General features: G+C 41.1%; 1 protein-coding gene across 1 annotated transcript in view; it reads left to right on the top strand.

The window, feature by feature from the left end:
* The window catches only part of CDH2 (cadherin 2), a 215,825-nt gene that overhangs the window by 192,621 nt on the left and 1,837 nt on the right, over window positions 1–21,367 (top strand). Inside the window, exon 15 of the mRNA XM_024120779.1 lies at window positions 11,885–12,049. Within this exon, the coding sequence (XP_023976547.1) occupies window positions 11,885–12,049 (165 nt within the window). The remainder of the gene's footprint in view (window positions 1–11,884; window positions 12,050–21,367) is intronic.

Genomic DNA, 21,367 nt, shown 5'->3' with positions numbered 1-21,367 from the left:
GGGGGACTCTGCGGGTTGATGACTCAGTTTTTCCTCTCATTGATCCTCCACCTTGCATTTTAAACTGCAGTAGAATTGAACTTCCTATACATCTAACCTGTCTCACGCGGTTTCACACTTTTGTGGCTTAGTCCACGGTCTTTCCCTACCTAACTCTATTCAGCCCACAAGATTCCATCTCAAGACATCTCTCAGGGTCGCAGGCTGAATCATGTGTCTCTGCTGCATGCTCCCACAGCATATCCCGTGTCTGCCTCTATTTTGAGATCTTGTGTGCAGCCCTGGTCCTGACCTTAAAGCCCATGAGAGCAGGGACTTGTCACATTCATTTTTTTATTCCAGTATCTAGGACAATCGGCACCTCGCAGGCACTCATAGAATGTTTGTGCATTGGGGCCTCTTCCAGAATCTCTTAGTTTGCAAGTCTTTCTACAGGGTTAATTGAACCATTACAGCCTGATAACTTCACTTTCATTTCTTGAAATCTATGATGGCTTCAGGAAATGATGATCAGATTCATAAATGCCAGTGTTTCATTACATACTTGTCCTGTGTCAGGCACTGGGCTCTGCTCTCAGTTCACATGTCTTTTATAATCTTTTATAATCCCAACAACCCTATGCAGTAGATATTGCCATTAATTAGTCCAGTTTTCAAACCCAGGTGCGTGTGACTTGAGAGGCCCAGCTCTTATGCGCAGGGATGGAGGTCACGTGAAAGACGTTTTATTTACTCTTGCTTGTCTATTGCAGGCAGGTGTTACTCTGTAGAAACAGTGAGGCTGGGCGCTGAGCCTCAGCTTATTAGATGACCACTGGTAATCTGGCTTTAGAACAGGCAAAGGGTAAGGCCCAATTAATTCGTTAAGCATGGCTTGCAAAATTGAGCACATTTTGACACTGACAAATGTAGAATCTGGAAAAGCAATCTGAGCAGCCAAGTTATTAAAAGACCTGAGATACAATCTGGGCAACAGGTACTAAAATCTAAAATCCACGCTGGATACCTAGACAGAAGGCTGAGGCACAGGTACAAGAAAGCACCTGGAGACCAAACCAGCCACTTCCCTGAGACCAGGGATCTCTGCTTGAGCCCAGACGGTCTCTAAAGATTACCCACCAATCTCAGGAACCAGCCCCAGTGTGGGCAACCAAGCCTGACCCTCTGACTCAAGCAGAGAATGAACCTGGTATATTTGATCCTTCGAAAGAACTGCTTTACAAAATCATTCTGCTTTATAAACAAGCTAACAGATGGCTGACTCTGGACATAGCTGTGGAGACCACTTTCAGCATTTTCATTGTTGGCCAAAGCACACTCTTTTAAATATGTTCCCAAGTTATTCATCCATTTATACCCACCTGCAAACACCAGTATATATTAGCTATTGAAAGAGTGACACTGATTTCACAAGAGGAAAGTTTCACCAGGAATTTGGGTTAGCACACTGCCATCCCTTTTTTCATGCTGTTTTCAAAAACCCTCATGGCCAGGTGACTCACTGGTAGGCTACAGACAACATATGCTCTGAACTGGTTGGTACCCATTCCCTGCGGGGCATTCAGTATTTTTAATGTGCACTTGATTTGCACATGACTTTTTTATTTACTCTCCTGATCGCTTCACGTAAATTAACACAATATTTTCTGTAATTCATCTTAATGTTTATTCTTCCTGACTGACTTTAAGTTTATTACATTTAGTTTTAGAGGAATGGAAAGTTACCCAGCAATACAGAGATAAAGATTTGTATGCCAAGTATGTGTTCCAGGATGTAAAAAATAGCTAAGATACTAAGTGGTATATGCCAGACTTCTACCCGTTGGCCAAATCTACCAGTTGCCTATTTTTATAAAGTTGTATTGGAACTTTATAAAAATTCCACTTTGTGTGGCCTTGCGCCATGTCCACAGCTTACGCACTGCCTATAGCTACTATTACCCAGCAGCAGCAGAGTTGAGGTATTTTGACAGAGACTCTATGGCCCAAAAAGCCTGAAATATTTACTATCAGGTCTTACAGGAAAAGTTGTTCCCTGCTATAGACTTCTTTCCATTAATGAAGTCTTCATTCACTCTTTTGTCCAAAGGTTGAATACTCTGAAGGTTAGCACAGGAAATGTATGTAATCTGTCCAAGGTCACCCAGATAGATAGGGTAGAGCCAGGATTTGAATCCAGATGCTCTGATTTCAGAATCCATTGTTTTTAAAATCACAATACAATACTCCCTTTTCTGTATTGATTTCACCTGTAAATTTATCTTAAAACAAAGACTATACCTCTTTAGGAAATTCCAAAACAACGTGACATAAACGAGTGAAGGATTTTGATGCTGTCACCATATTCCCAACCAAATACTGCCATTACTTCATTACCTATCTTTAGATTTCCTCCAAGATAGAATAATAGGTCACGCTAAGATAGAATAACTTTGACCTTTTCAGGGCGGTGACATTTTTGTTTTACGTAAGGAGAAGTTGGAGCTTGGGGTGAGACTGTATTACTGAAGATGCATTCGGAAAGCTATACTTTTTGTCTCCCAAGACGCACAGTGCTTGAAAGAGTTAAGAAAACTTGTCCATGTTTATAGGGCTGTAACTGAATTACATGGAAAGAATGGGAAATTACAAACATTAGGATAAAAAATAAATCTCAGGGGCTTCCCTGGTGGCTCAGTGGTTGAGAGTCCGCCTGCCGATGCAGGGGACGCGGGTTCGTGCCCCGGTCCGGGAAGATCCCACATGCCGCGGAGCGGCTGGGCCGGTGAGCCATGGCCGCTGAGCCCGCGCGTCGGAGCCTGTGCTCCGCAATGGGAGAGGCCCGCGTACCGCAAAAAAAAATAAATTAAAAAAAAAAATCTCACATTTTGAGAGGAGCATCATCTTTCTGAAGCCCTGTTACTCTGCTAGAAATGCTTTGTGTATCCATATCCTTATTTCTTTAAGCAGCACCTCTTTCACAGCTCCTTACACCTTCACTTTCCATATTTTTGTAATAGTTTTATCTATTATGTTAAATTTATATTAGCTTTAAATGTGTCCTTTTAAAAGACACTAGACTGAAAGCTGTATGAGGTCAGTAACCGAGTCTGTGGCCCAAGAGACTCTTCAGAAAGTCTTTGTTGAATCAAATTGAATTGCATTGTATTTGCTGCATTTGTTTCCAAACGAACGTGCCATAATTTTACCATGGGAAATAAGTTGTGATAAAATTTCAACAGTGCCAGTTTCTGAAGCAGAACCACAATTTTGCACCAAAGAATGTGCTCATTCTCGAAAACAGAATTTTAAAAGAAGCTGTGACAGGGCAGCATGAACAGTAAACCATGGAAGCAGAAGCAATGGATGTGTTTAATGGAGACTCACCTCCCTCCCACCGTGGGGAGTGGTAAAGTGGCTCTCCAGTGAGATGAAAACGTGGATGAAAACAGAGAATGGGGGACCTTCATCTATATATTAAGTCTCCAAGTTATTTTATTTCTATTAGGCTTATGATTTAAACCAGAAAAGCTGTTAGCAAATCTTTTGTTTTGGGGGCTTTCTTAATCCCTAGAATCAACCTCGTTTTCCACATCAATTCCCCTGTGTAAATAGTTACCATCATAACTATACCTCACTGGGGAAGAAAATCAGGTTGTAATGTAATTTACATAAAGCTTGCAAGTGTATTCAACTTACCTGTCAGCAGCTGTATAGTAATGTGTTGACACCTTATCGCTATTTTATTCAATTATTTTAACGCCAGGAGCTATATAGGGGGAGGTAATACTGTTCTCCTTTCCCATCTTCCATTCCTTTTCGTGTCTGACTGAAGGGTTTCTTACCTGTGCCACAGGTAAGAAAAAGAAAAAGGTCCTTTTTTTTTCCCCTTGAGAATTTTGTCCATTTACTTTCATGTTAGTATTTTTATTTCTCTCACTCAGTCTTGAAACATTAAAAATATTTACCTTATCTATATGGGAATTTGAAAGTTACTTGCCTTTGCTACTATAAAAGGAACATTTTCCACTTGCACCAACCAGCCAAACTGGCTCTTGTGTTCCATCCCTGGTTCTCACCGGTGGAGGCTGAGAAAAGGACCAGGAACTTTGAGAGCCCTCCCCCTCCCTCACGTGACAGACTGTTGTTGGCCCCAAGTGAAAACTCCTTTCTGACTAAAAGTGAGGCTTTAACCAGCTGTGCACAGACCAGAGTCCTGGATTCCAGTGCCTAGTTAGCATAACCACCTTGAACTTCCCTTCTGGCTCTTAAAGCCCCTCATTTTCCCCCCTCCAGCAAACTCCCTTTCTTCACTGGCCCAGGCAACAAGGTACAGACTTTTTTTTGAAGTATAGTTAATTTACAATGTTGCATTTAATTTCTCCTGTACAGCAAAGTGACTCAGGTATACAAATATATATTCTTTTTCATATTCTTTTCCATTATGGTTTATCACAGGATATTGAATATAGTTCCTTGTGCTATATAGTGGGACCTTGTTGTTTATCCGTCTTATATGTAATAGTTTGCATCTGCTAATCCCAAACTCCCAGTCCTTCCCTCCCTCACCCCACCCCGCCCTTGACAACCGCAGGTCTGTTCTCTGTATATGAAGATACAGCTTTTTTTAGTTGTTATTTTGCTTGCTCTGGTGGTCTCTGCTCCTTCCACACTGTTTAACTGAGTCCATGATCTTGGGCAAATCATTAACCTCTCCAAGTTACGGGAATCAATGGGATAGAACAACACTCTCTTGGCAGGATTTTGCTTGGAGCGTCTGAGATATCACATAAGGAGGCACCTAAGGTAACTCCTGACAGATGATGGGCACCAGGTAAAGGCTGGTTTCCTTCTTTCACACTCTCAGAGCTAAAAATGGCATCAGGCACCCAGTAAGCTCTCTTTAGATACTCATGAAACGGTAAATGAATATTTTCATCGCTCTCTAAAACAGATGTAATTGCACAGTTCTGTAGCTTCTACCAGCCACAGAGCTTTCTGAAATTTTTGCCTGGGAATCTAGAATTTCACTTTATAATGAAGCAGCATTTTATTTTGTTTAAACGTAACCAAATGCCTTCAGGTCGATTTCGTGGTATCATTTTCTGAACCAATTATAAATCATTGCAAGTCAGTGGAATTTAATAAGGAAAGGCAGAACCAGAGTTAAAGCTGCTGACTAACTTCTTACTGACTCTCCCAGAATTGTATCACCTTTAAGACATTTTAAATCATAGACCCAAAGAGAAGTGTTTTCAGTTACTTGCAATGTTAATATTTAAAAACCCTAATTCCATGCCTGCATCTCAAGATCATTGCCAAATAACACATATTCCAAATGTTAGTTAAAATAAGATTTTCCATGGCCTTCATTTGAAAACTGGATTTCTCTGGGAAGTTAATGTTGACAAAGTAAGGTTGACAATCATAAGAGAATTTTCATATCCACTTTTTCTCTGGAGAGTTTTAGGAACCAAATAAAGATTTCTTCCGGGTTCTTTCTAATCTTCAGAAGTAAGGCCATGAACCCAGTGACCCTGAGAATGTTTTCGGTCTCTGTAATTCTCTTTTGAATATAGTTCCTTGTGCTATATAGTGGGACCTTGTTGTTTATCCGTCTTATATGTAATAGTTTGCATCTGCTAATCCCAAACTCCCAGTCCTTCCCTCCCTCACCCCACCCCGCCCTTGACAACCGCAGGTCTGTTCTCTGTATATGAAGATACAGCTTTTTTTAGTTGTTATTTTGCTTGCTCTGGTGGTCTCTGCTCCTTCCACACTGTTTAACTGAGTCCATGATCTTGGGCAAATCATTAACCTCTCCAAGTTACGGGAATCAATGGGATAGAACAACACTCTCTTGGCAGGATTTTGCTTGGAGCGTCTGAGATATCACATAAGGAGGCACCTAAGGTAACTCCTGACAGATGATGGGCACCAGGTAAAGGCTGGTTTCCTTCTTTCACACTCTCAGAGCTAAAAATGGCATCAGGCACCCAGTAAGCTCTCTTTAGATACTCATGAAACGGTAAATGAATATTTTCATCGCTCTCTAAAACAGATGTAATTGCACAGTTCTGTAGCTTCTACCAGCCACAGAGCTTTCTGAAATTTTTGCCTGGGAATCTAGAATTTCACTTTATAATGAAGCAGCATTTTATTTTGTTTAAACGTAACCAAATGCCTTCAGGTCGATTTCGTGGTATCATTTTCTGAACCAATTATAAATCATTGCAAGTCAGTGGAATTTAATAAGGAAAGGCAGAACCAGAGTTAAAGCTGCTGACTAACTTCTTACTGACTCTCCCAGAATTGTATCACCTTTAAGACATTTTAAATCATAGACCCAAAGAGAAGTGTTTTCAGTTACTTGCAATGTTAATATTTAAAAACCCTAATTCCATGCCTGCATCTCAAGATCATTGCCAAATAACACATATTCCAAATGTTAGTTAAAATAAGATTTTCCATGGCCTTCATTTGAAAACTGGATTTCTCTGGGAAGTTAATGTTGACAAAGTAAGGTTGACAATCATAAGAGAATTTTCATATCCACTTTTTCTCTGGAGAGTTTTAGGAACCAAATAAAGATTTCTTCTGGGTTCTTTCTAATCTTCAGAAGTAAGGCCATGAACCCAGTGACCCTGAGAATGTTTTCGGTCTCTGTAATTCTCTTTAGAATTCTTATCCTACATGCTGTAATTTGTGTGTTTAAGTAAAGCATCATGGGATTATAAAGATATATAATTTAGGATGTATAATTTCACATAGAGTGACCCCTTATCAAAAGGCTTAAAATTGGACCCTCAGGTCAGGACTCTGCCATATAGCACAGATGATGGATGTGGACAGAAAAACCCGTCTCTGTGATCTGAAGACACTTCTGCCCACTTCATACCACCATCATATTTTCATATCCCGTATTTGCAATAGACAAGGGAAACCATCACAGAGAAAAGTTAAGCCGCGTGTTTTAACCCAAATTCTAGTTTCCTGTAAATCAGTGGTTTTGTGCCTCTTTTTTAGATATCAGTGTATCTGAGGAACATGACACGTTTGCATCATGGAGGGGGAGGTACTCACCATGGCAAAGAGTCTCAGCAATGGGACCCGGGGTCTTTTTCCCTTCCTCCCCATTGTGAATTACTGCCATGGCGTGTCATGCGATCCAAAGCACATTTCTTGCTCTTGTGCACATCTGGCATGAATATCATCCCTGAGACTTTTATTCAACACATTTTTAGGGAGCACTTTCTATGGGCCTGACATATTGACCACAGACATCTTTAGACTTCCTGCTCTGGTTCTTAAGATAGTAGGAAAGGGCTATCGAAAGAAAGGTAAGAATCTGTAAATGAATATGCTGATGCATGGAAACACTAATAAGTGAAGCAGGCCAGGTGGACAGTCTGTCCTTTTCCAAAGGAGATAGATGCTCTCAGCTGTAACAGATTGCTGTGTCAGAAGTTAAGCCTGGTTTTACGCCACATCTTCCTATTTTCAGGTAAAATATCCCAAAGTCTGTGTGTTGACAACTTATTAGAAAATTTTTTCAACGCTGTCAACCAAACATAATGCATTTCTGCTTGTAACCTTTGGATGTAGTGGGAGCTGTATAAGAAATGAGGGTGGTCTAGTCCTTTCCACGTAAGAAACATCCCGTGCCTCTCGTGGCTCCAGTTATGCCAAAGAAATCACTCTGTATTCTTATATGGAGTCGTCGCGATATACTGAGGACGGTCAAGGAATGTGTCACCAGGTTAAAGACAGTCCTCAAGCATAAGATTCAATTATTTAATTTCATGTAATTGAGACCTCTAATAGAGCATTTTTCACCCTCAGTGTAAAAATATTTATTAACTGTCATCATCCCTGTACTTAGAGTCTGTTTTCCCCTTTCTACAAAAAGCTTCCATCATTGTCAGAAGACATGCTTACTCATGGTTAAGCCCCTCTATTAAGCTTGGTAGTTATGTAATTAAACATCGTCTGGAAAACGATGCTTCTTCGTGTGTAAGCATTCAGAATTCTCTAAATGAATCCCTCTTTTTATTTTGTATAACATTTTAACATTTCAAAGGCTTTCCCGTCTGTCATACCATTATGTGGCTCTGCTTTAAGATAGTCTATAAATAACTCACACGTCCTATAAAATTTTAAATGGAGCCCATGTGTGCAAGATCAAGGTGTTTTCACTCAAGTTTTGTATGGGTGCTTTGAAATACTCTGCCCTCACAAAAGGAGACAGCCTCCCCATGCCTTTGCTCACGCTGTTGATTCCCCCAGAATGGTCCTTTCTCCCAAACCCATGTGTCGTTCAAGGTCCGAACCTAACGCGCTCTTTCCCTCTCTGAGCATTTTATACTTGGCGATGTACCAACCGTACATCTCACTCTGGCTTGTCCTGCTCTGTGTGCCTGCCTCCCCTCCCGTATCACCTTGTCCATACCTCAGAGGAGGAGCTTTTCCTGAGTGCCTTCACTCGTTAGCTTAGTTGAAGCCCTTGGTAAAGAGTTGTTTAGAGGAGGGTTGTCAGAACAACTAGGGCGTGTCAACGAACAGAGCTCTGTTTTAGATTGACATTTGGAAGTCAGACACAGCTGATTTTGATTCTCATGTCACTCGAATACCAGCTGTGTGACCTTGGACAAGTTACTCAACCTTTCCGAGTCTGTTTCTTCATCTAAAATTATATGGTAGTAGAGCATTCTTCAGAAAGAAGAAAGGAGAAACTATCAGTGGGAAGACACTTACAGGAGGCTGGTATAGCTCCTGGTACATACTGGGTTGAATGTCAGTGACTCCTGTGTTGTTTTAATCATTCTTCACATTCCTGCCCCTTCTTCCTCATCCATCCAACCTTGTAGCTGGGACTTGACTCGCCCTCCCAGATGCCCGCGCCAGGAGCTAGGCTTTGGAGTCTACTCCATTTGAAGTCAGAGCCTGTCTCTGTGTCTCAGTAGATATGGAGCCATCGACAGATGACTTGGGTGATTTGAGACTCAGTTTCCTCAATTCTTAAAATGAGGACAGTGTTGTTCAGAGCATTAAATGAGCGAACATATGTAAAGGATCTCGAGTATTGCCAGAACATGGTAAATATTCAGTCATCGAATGAATCAAAACCACTATAGAGATAACTGTAAACAGTTTTGAGCTGGTTTCAGACAGAGATGAAGCCTGAACTAAAAAGAGTACCAGAAAACCTGTACTTTCTGTAAATATCAACAGTAAATTAGAGAATTTCAGTGAAGCTGGGGATGTGACGTCTTATATCACCAGAATTTAGAGGTTTGAAAACTATAAAGTATTTGCCCAAACCTAAAATTTTGATGCATTTCCACATTATAGTTAGTGTCTTTGGACATTCCTGTCCAGCTGGCTCATGCTAAAGCTGAAAATAGTTCTGAAGATCCAACCAATGCCCAGAGCATCGTTCTCCCCAAGTTCTTCTCTGCCCCTCAAAGTGGACAGGCTGTATTTCCAAGACATTCGCACAGGACTGCACCAGAAGAGAATCCACACTCCCTGGCTTCTTACCTCTGGGCCAGAGGTTGGACAACTTTTTCTTTAAAGGGCTAGATAGCAAGGCTCTGGGGGCCACATATAGTCTCCGTAGAATAGTCTTTGTCTTCTTTATTGTTACTGTTGTTTTAAATAATCCTTTAAAAATGTAAAAGCCATTCTTCAAGAAAAACAGGCCACAGATCAGACTGGACCCACCAACAATAGTTTGCAGACTAGATCAGCGGTCCCCAACCTTTTTGGCACCAGGGACCGGTTTTGTGGAAGACAATTTTTCCACGGACCGGGGTGGGATGGGGTGATGGTTTTGGGATGATTCACGTGCATTATATTCATTGTGCACTTTATTTCTATTATTATTACATTGTAATATATAATGAAATGATTATACAACTCACCATAATGCTGACAGGAGGCGGAGCTCAGGTGGTAATGCGAGCGACGGGGAGCGGCTGTAAATACAGATGCAGCTTCACTCGCTCACCTGCCGCTCACCTCCTACTGTGCGGCCTGGTCTGTGCCCTGGGGGTTGGGGACCCCTGCTCTAGACCACTGAAGGGAGGGAGGAGTGAAGTGGTTTTGAAACCTTGATGAACTAATGCCTTCCTCTAAGTAAAGGAAAATACACTTGCAACAATTTTTTTTTAATATGAAAGCAATATTGTAGGGGAGGAAAAAGTTTTCTCGACCCTCCTCAGGTCCCTGGCTGGGTCTGAAAATTAAACCAACAAAGACAGATTAACAAGAGAAGAGCGCATGCCTTTGATGGAACTTTTACCTGTACATGGGGGCCTTCACAAGAGAATGAAGACCTGAAGAAGTGACCAGAGCAAGAAGAGTTTATACCCTTTAGACAAAGAAACAGTAAATTTGTGAAGAATTGACAAGACAAAGGGTTTGGGCTAAGAGTAGTAAATGGTGAAGTAACTAGGAAGTTAAGGGTTAGTTTAAGAAGGTTTGCCATAAAAAAAGAAAAAGAAAAAGAAATAATGCCATTTGCAGCAACATGGATGGACCTAGAGATTGCCATATTGAATGAAGTAAGTCAGACAGAGAAAGACAAATATCATATGATATCATTTATATGTGGAATCTAAAAAAAGGGTACAAATGAACTTATCTACAAAACAGAAATAGAGTTACAGATGTAGAAAACAAACTTATGGCTATCAGGGGTAAGGGGGGGAGGGATATATTGGGAGATTGGGATTGACATATACACACTACTGTATATAATAAAATAGATAACTAATAAGGACCTACTGTATAGAACAAGGAACTCTACTCAGTACTCTGTAATGGCCTATATGGGAAAAGAATCTAGAAAAGGGTGGATATATATGTATATGTATAACTGATTCACTTGGAAACTAACACAACATTGTAAATCAACTATACTCCAATAAAAAATTTTTAAAAAAAATAACATTTCATTATAGTAATAAAATACACCCAAATATGACCGCTGCATTGCAGAATTACAGATGAGATTGCTTTCTTTATAATTTTTTTATTTTCTGAGTTTTATATCATAAACACGTAATTCTTTTATCATTAAGAAAAGGTTTGTTTGTGTAGAGTTCTAGGTCCCAAATCCTAGTCTCTGATGATGAAGAGGACTTTCCTCCTCCTGGTTCAGGAGGGGGCTTTTCACATGGGAACGTTATGACCTGTTTCAGGGAAGAAGGGTGAGGTAGGAAGAGTCAGAGTGACGTTCCTGCTTCTGCCGTTTCTAGAAAGAGTGCTTGAGCTTCAGCTATTTAACGTGCCACGATGCCATAGTTTGGGGTAGCCTGTCCTGAACCCCATCAACATTAAGCTAGTACTTTTACTTCTATGGTACAACTATATTTTCTAGTCGGTTTTTTAGTCACTTTGTAGTGGGGCCTCATCTCACTGCTGTTTCCCACTGGAAACTGATGAGGAACATAGGAAAGCAGATGGCGCACAGACTGTCGAAATGAAAAACACAGAAGAAAGAGCTGCGTGAAAGAAATATTTAATCATAACATGAAAAGCTCCTAGTGGCAACTTTTCCATTATGTTAAATTTCATTCATTTCTCTGCATTCTGGGTATGGGTTTAAAAACAGAGGTTGTGGGCTTCCCTGGTGGCGCAGTGGTTGAGAATCTGCCTGCGGATGCAGGGGACACGGGTTCGTGCCCCGGTCTGGGAAGATCCCACGTGCCGCGGAGCGGCTGGGCCCCTGAGCCATGGCTGCTGAGCCCGTGCGTCCGGAGCCTGTGCCCCGCAAAGGGAGAGGCCACAACAGTGAGAGGCCCGCGTACCACCAAAAACAAAAAACAAAAAAAAAAACAGAGGTTGTAACTTTCCATCTTAATGCCGGTCTCCCATGGGGTGTTGGTTTTGTCTCTTGCAGGACTATGATTTGAGCCAGCTTCAGCAGCCTGATACCGTGGAGCCGGATGCCATCAAGCCGGTCGGAATCCGACGGTTGGATGAGAGACCCATCCACGCTGAGCCCCAGTACCCGGTTCGATCTGCAGCCCCGCACCCTGGGGACATCGGTGACTTTATTAATGAGGTGCAAAGAGAGACTCACTTTTTTTTATAAGGGTGTTTATTTTATGCTAACAGTTAGGACCCTGGAGACCACAACTTGCTGGGAATACAGCTATGTAGTTCATTAAAACACAATTCTTTTTCCTAACTTTATCTTTATGCAAAAGGAAATGTGGCTTCAGTAACAGAGAACTGATGAGATGGCTTTGGTCAGCCCAAAAGAAGAGGGATCAACTAATATTCTGCATTTGTAAATGACATCCGTATATATTATCGGTATCAGTCACACTCTCTCCAAAAGGATTTTTTCCCTAGATTACAAGTAATGAATAGGCTAACGATATTATAGTGAATTCTAATTTCATTTATTAGCACTGATACATGTAATAAGAGTTCACTTTCATTTTCCTCACACTGTACCCTTTGAATGCCACAAATGGTGAGAATTCAGTGCCTACCCAACAACAAGAGGTCCATCAAATGAGATTAGCAGGAAAAGCAGCTAAATTAAATATTATGTAAGTGATTTAAATACTTGTCTAGTTGAGGAGTTTTAAGAGCTTCTGCAAGAGGCAGCTAATTCTCTGCTGAATATAACAGATATGATTTCCACTGTCAAAATTATTATGGCATTCTCTTATTTCATTACTGACCAAGGGTTCTGCTACACTTAATCCTTAAGTTTTGAAGTCAGATGATTTATACTGCTTCTTTTGATCATGTCTACAGTTTTACTGCAATTCTTCTTTTGAATTTTTATTGTTAGTATAAGAGAATGATACATATTGATATTGATCGTGAATATATGGCAGGGCCCATGTTCTCTGGCCAGATCCTCCCACTCAGAATCTCCAAGATTAGAACTGGTCTCAGTGCCTTACAAAGTGGAAAGCATCTGTTGTATATATTGCCTTCAGTCCCGTGCAGATAAGACTCATTTCCTGGGCTTCCTTGAAATAGTCATATATTGACATCTACATAATCAATCTACCTTAGATTTTTAGATGCTCTTATAGTTTGTAGGAAAAGTTTTGAAACAAAATTAGCTTATCTGTCTTTACAATATTCATTACTATCTATTCCTAAAATACATGCTACTTTTTGAACTTATCTGTTCGCTTCTGTTAAATTGGTAATAGGTTAATTTGTAGTAGACGAGATTTAAAAGCTGATAGAAGGCAAAAACAGGATGCTCGTAACTCCTTTATGTACAAAAATATGCCCCGACTTTTCCAGATTACTTATATACATATAGGCCTGGTTAGGGGAATTGGCAGGAATATATATGATATAAATATAATATATATTATATAAAATAAATATATGTATTATATAAAATATAATATATTTGTATATATATATGTATAAAACTAGATATTTTTGAATATGTAAGAGTGCCTGATGATTTTACTTCTAATTTAGCTTTTGTCATTACAAGAAATTTTTTTATTTATTCCTGTGGTTGTCAGGTTTCAAGATATAGTGAACCTTTGACTGTAGGTGTAGGCACTGGACTTTTTTCAAGCAAGAATTCTGGCTTTGGTGTAATTCAGCAAATACTTACCTGAATGTTTCTTCCAGTCCCTGAAGTGTCACTGTTCTGTGGGCTTCCATCCCATCCAGGACACTCTTCTTTTCTCGTGATAAAATTTGAGCACTAAGGGTCATTTCTAAGGCTGCTTGTAATCTGATTCCTGCCCTCTCTTCCCTCCACATTCCCTTTCTGGGCTGTAGCCCCCTGAACTATTTGTAGTTCCTCAAAAGCATCACAGGCTTAACTATAACTTTTGCAAAGCCCTTCCTTCTTGACCTTCAGTGAGACACTCATTTAGCCTTCAGATTCAACTCAAGCGCCCCTTCTCTGTGAAGCCCCTTTGATACCCCTGGGAAGGTTACAAGACTCTCCCTGGGTAGTAGCCCTCACCATGGGGTGTCACTATTAGTATTTATTCCTTCCTTATGAGTGCGTCCATTCTCTCTGAAATGGGGGCTATTTCCCGTTCTTCTTTGTGTAACCTAAGCATCTACTATGTTGTGTAACTCTTAGATTCTGTTGTTTCAAGGAATTCAAGGACTGTGGCAGGTGTGTAGGGCATGCAGCCATGAGCATCACCCATCTGCATTTGGCTGGGATTCACTGGGGCCCATGTCTGGAGGCTTTCACTCTCACTGGTGCTGATTACATTCAGGAAGTGAGGATATTGGCTGTTCCAAGTTGTGTGTTTTGTGTGTACCTTGAGTTTCTGTCTGGTGCGTTCACTCATTTTTTTTTTTTTTTTTTTACATGACTGGATTTTCTTCAGTAGAGAGAGGAGAGTATCTAGTGAGTAAGGTTCAGTTACCCAACCCTTCTAATGCCACAGTAGGAAAAGGTACACAGTAGGAATGTCCACTTGGAATCGCCTTTTCCTAAAACAGCGCCCAGGTACACAGTCTATAAAGTGGCTGGAGGTCGTAGCAAACATGCGTGAATACATATATGAAGAAGTTTGTTCTGAACAACTGACTGCAGATTAACTTCCAGAATACAACCCATTCATAATTTGAAAATTGTCTGCATTTGTTAGAAATGGCTCATTTGGAAATCATCTTGAGCTTGGTTAAGGATTATTCATTTAGCAGATAACTACTGAATATCTATGGTGTGTACATCCCGTGCCAGTGATGTGTAGATAGACATTAGACATAGATTCTCTCTGTGTGAGTTCCCTGAGCTGCTGCTAGCGTGATCTCTGTACCAGGCAAACGTTCCAGTATCTGAACTCTTACTGTGCCAGGCACAGGACACCCATTAGATCTGGTTCTTATTAGGTGGTCCAGCTTCATCTCAGGCCCCTCCCCTACCTGCATCCTACAGGCCAGCAACAGAGACCTCTACTTGTAATTTCTTCTCTGCTTGTGATTCCATGCCAGCACCAGTTCCCACAGTATTTTTCCTGCCTGGAGTGTCCTTTGCCCTTTTTCTAGATATTAGTTAAGTCTTTACCAGGCCGAGAAGGGTCAGGGACACAGAGTATGGGTGGGCGCCATCCTGCGACATCCCAATGTACCTAGAACTCGCCTCCCTCCATGACTCCTATCCCAAGCATCCCTTCTACCTCCCCTCAGGGCCCTCCTGTGGTCCAGGGGAAGAGGTGTGTCCCTGGGGAATCATTGTGGGGCACACTGGTTTGGTGAGTACATGAATGGACAAAAAGATCACATTTGGAAATTATTCCCCAAATGGCTACTGAATCCTTGAAATTGAGTGTGATTGTAAGGCAGAGGAATATGGAGTAGAAAGGGGAACCCAAAGTCTATACCTAGAGATGCACTACTTTTGGACACAGGAAAAAGAAAGTCTAAGGCGTTTAAGGTGTCACAGAAAACAACTAAAAAGAGGGTCGAGGGATGTGATGGTCAGGTCTGTGGAAAAGTCCAAAGAGATCAAACTGTTCAAAGGCCTAAATCAGAGATTACATTCAGACTCACTGTGTAGATTCTTCCACCTAAGACACGCATTAAGACTTGTACAGTATCTTTCTATAATTGGACAGATAAAAATAAATACAGGTAAAGTTTTAAAAGTGGTTGAAGTCACCTAGAAAGAACTCAAGCACATTTTATAAATACATTTAAAATACAAACAGATTTCTTTATCTCCAGGGTTTATTTGGTTTAGCATAGTACCGAATGTTCCAAAGGAAGAAGAATATAGCGGTGATTATAATTGGAGTGTGTTTATAGGTGTAAGTAATAGGTAAACGCATGAGAAAATTTTCTAGTTTGTTTATTTAAATAATAAATCTCAAAAATGATAACGTTTCCAGACTGGTAGGTAGGGTAAAACGAATCACACATTTCTGAATTTTAAACACAGAATTTCATTCTATTTTGAGGTTTTTAAACAAGACCTTCAGATGGTGAAAAGTTGAAACGATGTCATTTAATCTCAGCCCGACAGTAGATATTAGCATACCTCCAATAACGATACTAATTCTGTATATTTCTTTATCTCAGGAATCTAAAAACTAAGGGCATATTTCTATTAAAGGACCGACTTTTGATAAATATTATTTAAAAACTTATGGAAGGTGCTCCTGAAATACTTTGTTTAAAACTCCTGAAGTTTAAAATTTTTGCCTTTTTTTCCTATTAATTAAATTTAACGTGTTCTTTTAAAAATATATTTGTCCTCTTCTACAAGAGTTAGCCGTTTTAGTTCAAATCCAGGTGCCTCATTTAACAGCTCTGTTACCTTGTACAAGGTCAAGGTCCTTGGATGTAACCACTTGGATTTCTAGTTTTCTTATTCATAAAATGGGGATGATAATAGGCCCTTCTATTAAGATGGCAGTGAGGAATGAATAATAAAATCCATGTAAAGTGCTTGGTATAGTGACTGTTGCATAATAAAATCTCTTAATTATTATTAGTATTGTATTATCATTACAAGTTACTATTCAGGAGTAAAAACTTTCTACTGCCCTCTAACTGTAAATAAAACAGATAGAAGGGGCTTCCCTGGTGGTGCAGTGGTTGAGAGTCTGCCTGCCGATGCGGGGGACACGGGTTCGTGCCCCGGTCTGGGAAGATCCCACATGCCGCGGAGCGGCTGGGCCCGTGAGCCATGGCCGCTGAGCCTGCGCGTCTGGAGCCTGTGCTCTGCAGCAGGAGAGGCCACAACGGTGAGAGGCCCACATACTGCAAAAAAAAAAAAAAAAAAAAAACAGATAGAAACCTCTCCTTTCCAAAAAAAAAAAAATGCTCTCAGTAAAATGAATTTCCAGAAAGAGACATAGTAATGTTGGCGTTGATAAGTCACAGAATTCCACTGTCATGTGATCATGGTATACTTTTATGTCCGCAGATATTTTAAACCTAAATCCTAGCTTCTGAAAGGTATAGATATAAACATGAACGAGGTGCTGAGGAGAAAAAAATTAAGCCCAGGACAACAGTACAAAGTTACCATCTAGAATACTTACTGGATGTCAAGCAGTGTTTTGGACAGCAGGACATGAAATGAATACAACACCACCTCAGCAGAAAGGGATGTCACGATCTAGTGTAACCAAAACATGGCAATAAAAGTAAAGAGGACCAGAGAGACCACAGGAATTACTCTCGGTCATGGTTAGGGGAAAAATTCCAGGCAGCAGAAGTGACATTTTTAATGGGCTTTAAACAGTGGATGGATGGATGGATGGATGGATGGAAATTAAATGAAAAAATATGAGATGGGACATTTTAAACAAAAGGAATCACATTTCAGCTAGCAGGAAATGAATGCGTAAATAGCATGGAGGTACACTAAGAACATGACTTTTTTAGGTTTTGGGAGATTTTGGTGAATAATTTAGGGAATAATTCAGTTATGGTTGTTGGAATTGAGAAGAGTTGCAACAGAAAAGGTGGGTGAACAGATTAGGTTCACTGAACGCTCCTCAGAGGGTTTTGACTTCATCCTGTAGCTTACCCTAACATCAGGCATCAGGCATCTGAGTCACACCTAGTTTTTTCCATGTCTGCAAACTTCATCTATGATGTACTTATTGAACTTTTAATCAATTGTAACTTTTTTTAAAATAAAAATAATTGTTTTCAAGTGCCTAAGCACCAATTAAAAATCATCTTGCATACACCCAGGGGGACTCCTCCCTGATTTTGGAAACACTGCTGTAGGGGATAGCAATGGGACAGTTTTACTTGGGGTGGGGAGGATGTGACATCAAATAATCAAATAACGTCTGAGAAAGGAACCAATAGTAGTTTGTAAGTAAGAAGCAGGAATAAGGAATTCCCTGGCAGTCCAGTGATCAAGGCCCTGCGCTTTCACTACCAAGGGCCTGGGTTCCATCCCTAGTCTGGGAACTAAGATCCCACAAGCTGCACACTGCCCCCCCAAAAAAAGCAGGAATAGTCCTGGGGACAGGGAGACCAGTCAGGCCTTTGCTGTGGTCCAGGCAGGATATAATGATGACCTGAACTAAGGCAGTGGATTTGAGACAATAGAGGACTGAATGTAAGAGATCAATAGGACCTCTTTCCTCTTACATCCTTCGTGTGTTCCCTCACCCCAGAATGTGGGTTTTTTATAGTCCCTATAAAAGCATGTCTCCATCCATAAACCATGGGATCAGAAGTCTATAAATATAAGCTCAGCAAGAATTCAGCCAGAGCCACAGCTCTTTGATTTGACAGAGGCAGTTCACTATGGAAACTAGTTCAGATTTATCCGGAGTTCAAGCTCTGCCTCTCCAGGAAAGGTGAAACAAGCACAGCCTCTTCTAGATTTCATCAAACCCAGGTAGGGAGAGAGAAACACATGCAGTTAGCTTGTAAATTTGGCAACAGTGTGTCACACATCATGTGAAGTGGTGTCCACACGTACAAATAAAGGAATCCCATAAGGGAGGACCAGAGCTCCTGTGCCCCGCCTCCCAGTCCCGAATTTATCTGTAGGTTCACCCTGGTTGCCGGCCTGTCACCATCAGTTTCTCAGGACTTGTCTATGATCTTTGTAGAATTACCAAAATAGTACCAGGAATTTATATGCCTCAGCCGGAAAAGTCATATTTTATTCTCGGATAAAAATCAGTGCTCTCCAAGTGGAGGGGACTTAAAGTTCTTAACCTTCAGCCTAGAAAGATGGCTCTTGCCTAAGAATTCTTGAAAAGTTCACTGGGCTTCGCTCTTTTGTAATGATGAAAACCTGAGGCAGTGTTTGATGTTCTGGCTAGCACAGTGACCTCTCAGGGGTTTTATAGCCTTAACCCCTTTTTTAAAAAAGAAGTAAAACATAGATTCAACAACTATCAGAATGACCAGAAAGTCAGGGCAGGAGATAAAAAATTTTTTTACAAAAAAAATGAGTATGGAACTGGATTATCACCAGTGTTATATTTGTTTTACGGAAATTAATTAGATGGCGTAGACATTTGTTGAAGAGTCTTGGGCCCTTTAACACACCGGTGAAGACCAGGGAGCTTCTAGCATTTATTTTAAGTCACAGGAAACACGGGCCATGGCTTTCATCTCCAGGGAATCCAGGCACACATGATGCCCTGCCATTGACCCTTTCAAGTTCATCTTAGTCTTCACCTTTCCCTATTTCCAGTTTGGTGCTGATGCCATGATTCACATATCTTCTGTATTTCAGGATCCAGGCAGAAGGAAAACTTTCCTCTGGGGCAGGCTCTTCTCCTGGCAGAGGGGGAAAGGCGAGGGGACTGGTGGAAGCATGTTAGACTCTTCGAGTCTCCTCCACGCAGCTGCTTCCATTCATTGGCCAATGCCAGTCGGGTAGCCAAGCCTGACAGTGGGTTAGGGAAGTCAGCTGGCTCCAGAGTGGCACTTGTGGTGCTGCGGGCGTGTGATCCACCCACAGGGAGAGGATGGTGAATCACTGAGGACAGTAACACAATCTACCACAAAAAGGAATTAGGAATTTTGAGAAATTGGGAGTTTGCAGTTCTCCATCTTAACAGAATTGCCCTGTAGCTTATTCTGTAAATATGATCAAGAAACTCCTATCTAAAATTATTTGTGTTTTATATACTGAAGTAGTACAAGGAAGACTTGTTTTATTTTACTTTACACAGGCATGTCTGGGTTATAAACAATCTACCTGAGAAGAGGAACAGTGGTGTTTAATTAAAGGTTAGGATTGTTGGTGAGACGGACTTTGGGATGGGGAAGCAGTAGGGTGTACTTTTGTTTCTGGTTGTTGATTGAAGTCAAGCAGCTGCCATTTTGTTTCTAAAATGCTATGTCTTCACATCTATTTTTCTTTTTTTTTCAAATTCCAAAGCAAGATTTTTTTTCTCTAACCTTAAAAGTAAAAAAAAAAAAAAAAAAAAAAAAATTCACTAATATTCCTTGGGCTCTAACAAGTGCCAGACACTGTGGTGAGCCCTTGGGTCCATTTATTTTATTTGGTCTCCGTAATGATCGTATTACTGCGATTACAGATGCAGATGAGGAAATGAAGCTGGTAGAACTTGGAGCCAAAGTGTCGCCCCAGAGTCTGAGCTCTTAACCACTACGTGTACTGACTCCGACCTTAATTTTCATGCTCTTTTCCCTCTTCCTCCTCCTTTCTACTGATAAAAAACATATATGTACTCATAAAACACATGTGGATTGGAAGGATTGATCTAAAGATGGATAGTTCATCACGTCTTGGATAAGTGAAGCCACCATAAGCCCACGGGCTTTTTTTTTTTTTTTTTTTTTTTTTTTTTTTTTTGTCGTATGCGGGCCTCGCACTGTTGTGGCCTCTCTCGTTGCGGAGCACAGGCTCCGGACGCGCAGGCTAAGCGGCCATGGCTCACGCGCCCAGTCGCTCCGCGGCATGTGGGATCCTCCCGGACCGGGGCACGAACCCGTGTCCCCTGCATCGGCAGGCGGACTCTCAACCACAGCGCCACCAGGGAAGCCCCTGGCATTTTTTTATAGGTCTTTACTGGAGTATAATTGCTTCATAATACTGTGTTAGTTTCTGTTGTATACCAAAGTGAATCAGCTATATGCATACATATGTCCCCATATCCCCTCCCTCTTGAGCCTCCCTCGCATCCTCCCTATCCCACCCCTCTAGGTCGTCGCAAAGCACCGAGCTGATCTCCCTGTGCTATGCGGCTGCTTCCCACTAGCTATTTTACATTCGGTAGTGTATTTATGTCCTAAGCGGCCATGGCTCACGCGCCCAGTCGCTCCGCGGCATGTGGGATCCTCCCGGACCGGGGCACGAACCATTTATGTCGATGCTACTCGCACTTCGTCCCAGCTTCCCCCTCCCACCCTGTGTCCTCAAGTCCATTTTCTATGTCTACATCTAAGAGTTGTGGGAGAAGAGAATGATTGTTTGGAGACTAACATTGGTATATCTTGGACTTACTAGAATGGAAGTGGGAAAAAATTAGAGAAAAAAACCCAGTATTTTTAGTGTAAAAAAATACTTAGTATGTGGCAAAAAGACATAGTATTAAATCTTTAAAGTTTTGTAGAGCATAATTATGAATTACAATAGCTTCAGATACATGAGTTATGTATAGAAAAAGCATCTTTTTGCAGGAGTTAAGTTTATTGATAAGCATTTCATTGATTCTTGTTTTTCCAGTTCTTTTTAAGAGCCATGTATATACGTATTATTTTACATTGGCAGGATCCTCTTTCCCAATGTTTATACTATGTATTGATATTGGATCATGACATTTCTTTTTTTTTTTTTTTTTTTTTTTGGCGGTATGCGGGCCTCTCACTGCTGTGGCCTCTCCCGTTGCGGAGCACAGGCTCCGGACGCGCAGGCTCAGCGGCCATGGCTCACGGGCCCAGCCGCTCCGCGGCATGTGGGATC

The sequence above is a fragment of the Physeter macrocephalus genome, chromosome 19, assembly GCF_002837175.3.
Source record: "Physeter macrocephalus isolate SW-GA chromosome 19, ASM283717v5, whole genome shotgun sequence".
In the NCBI taxonomy this organism is placed as follows: domain Eukaryota; kingdom Metazoa; phylum Chordata; class Mammalia; order Artiodactyla; family Physeteridae; genus Physeter; species Physeter macrocephalus.
This window is presented reverse-complemented; position numbering and strand designations above follow the sequence as displayed.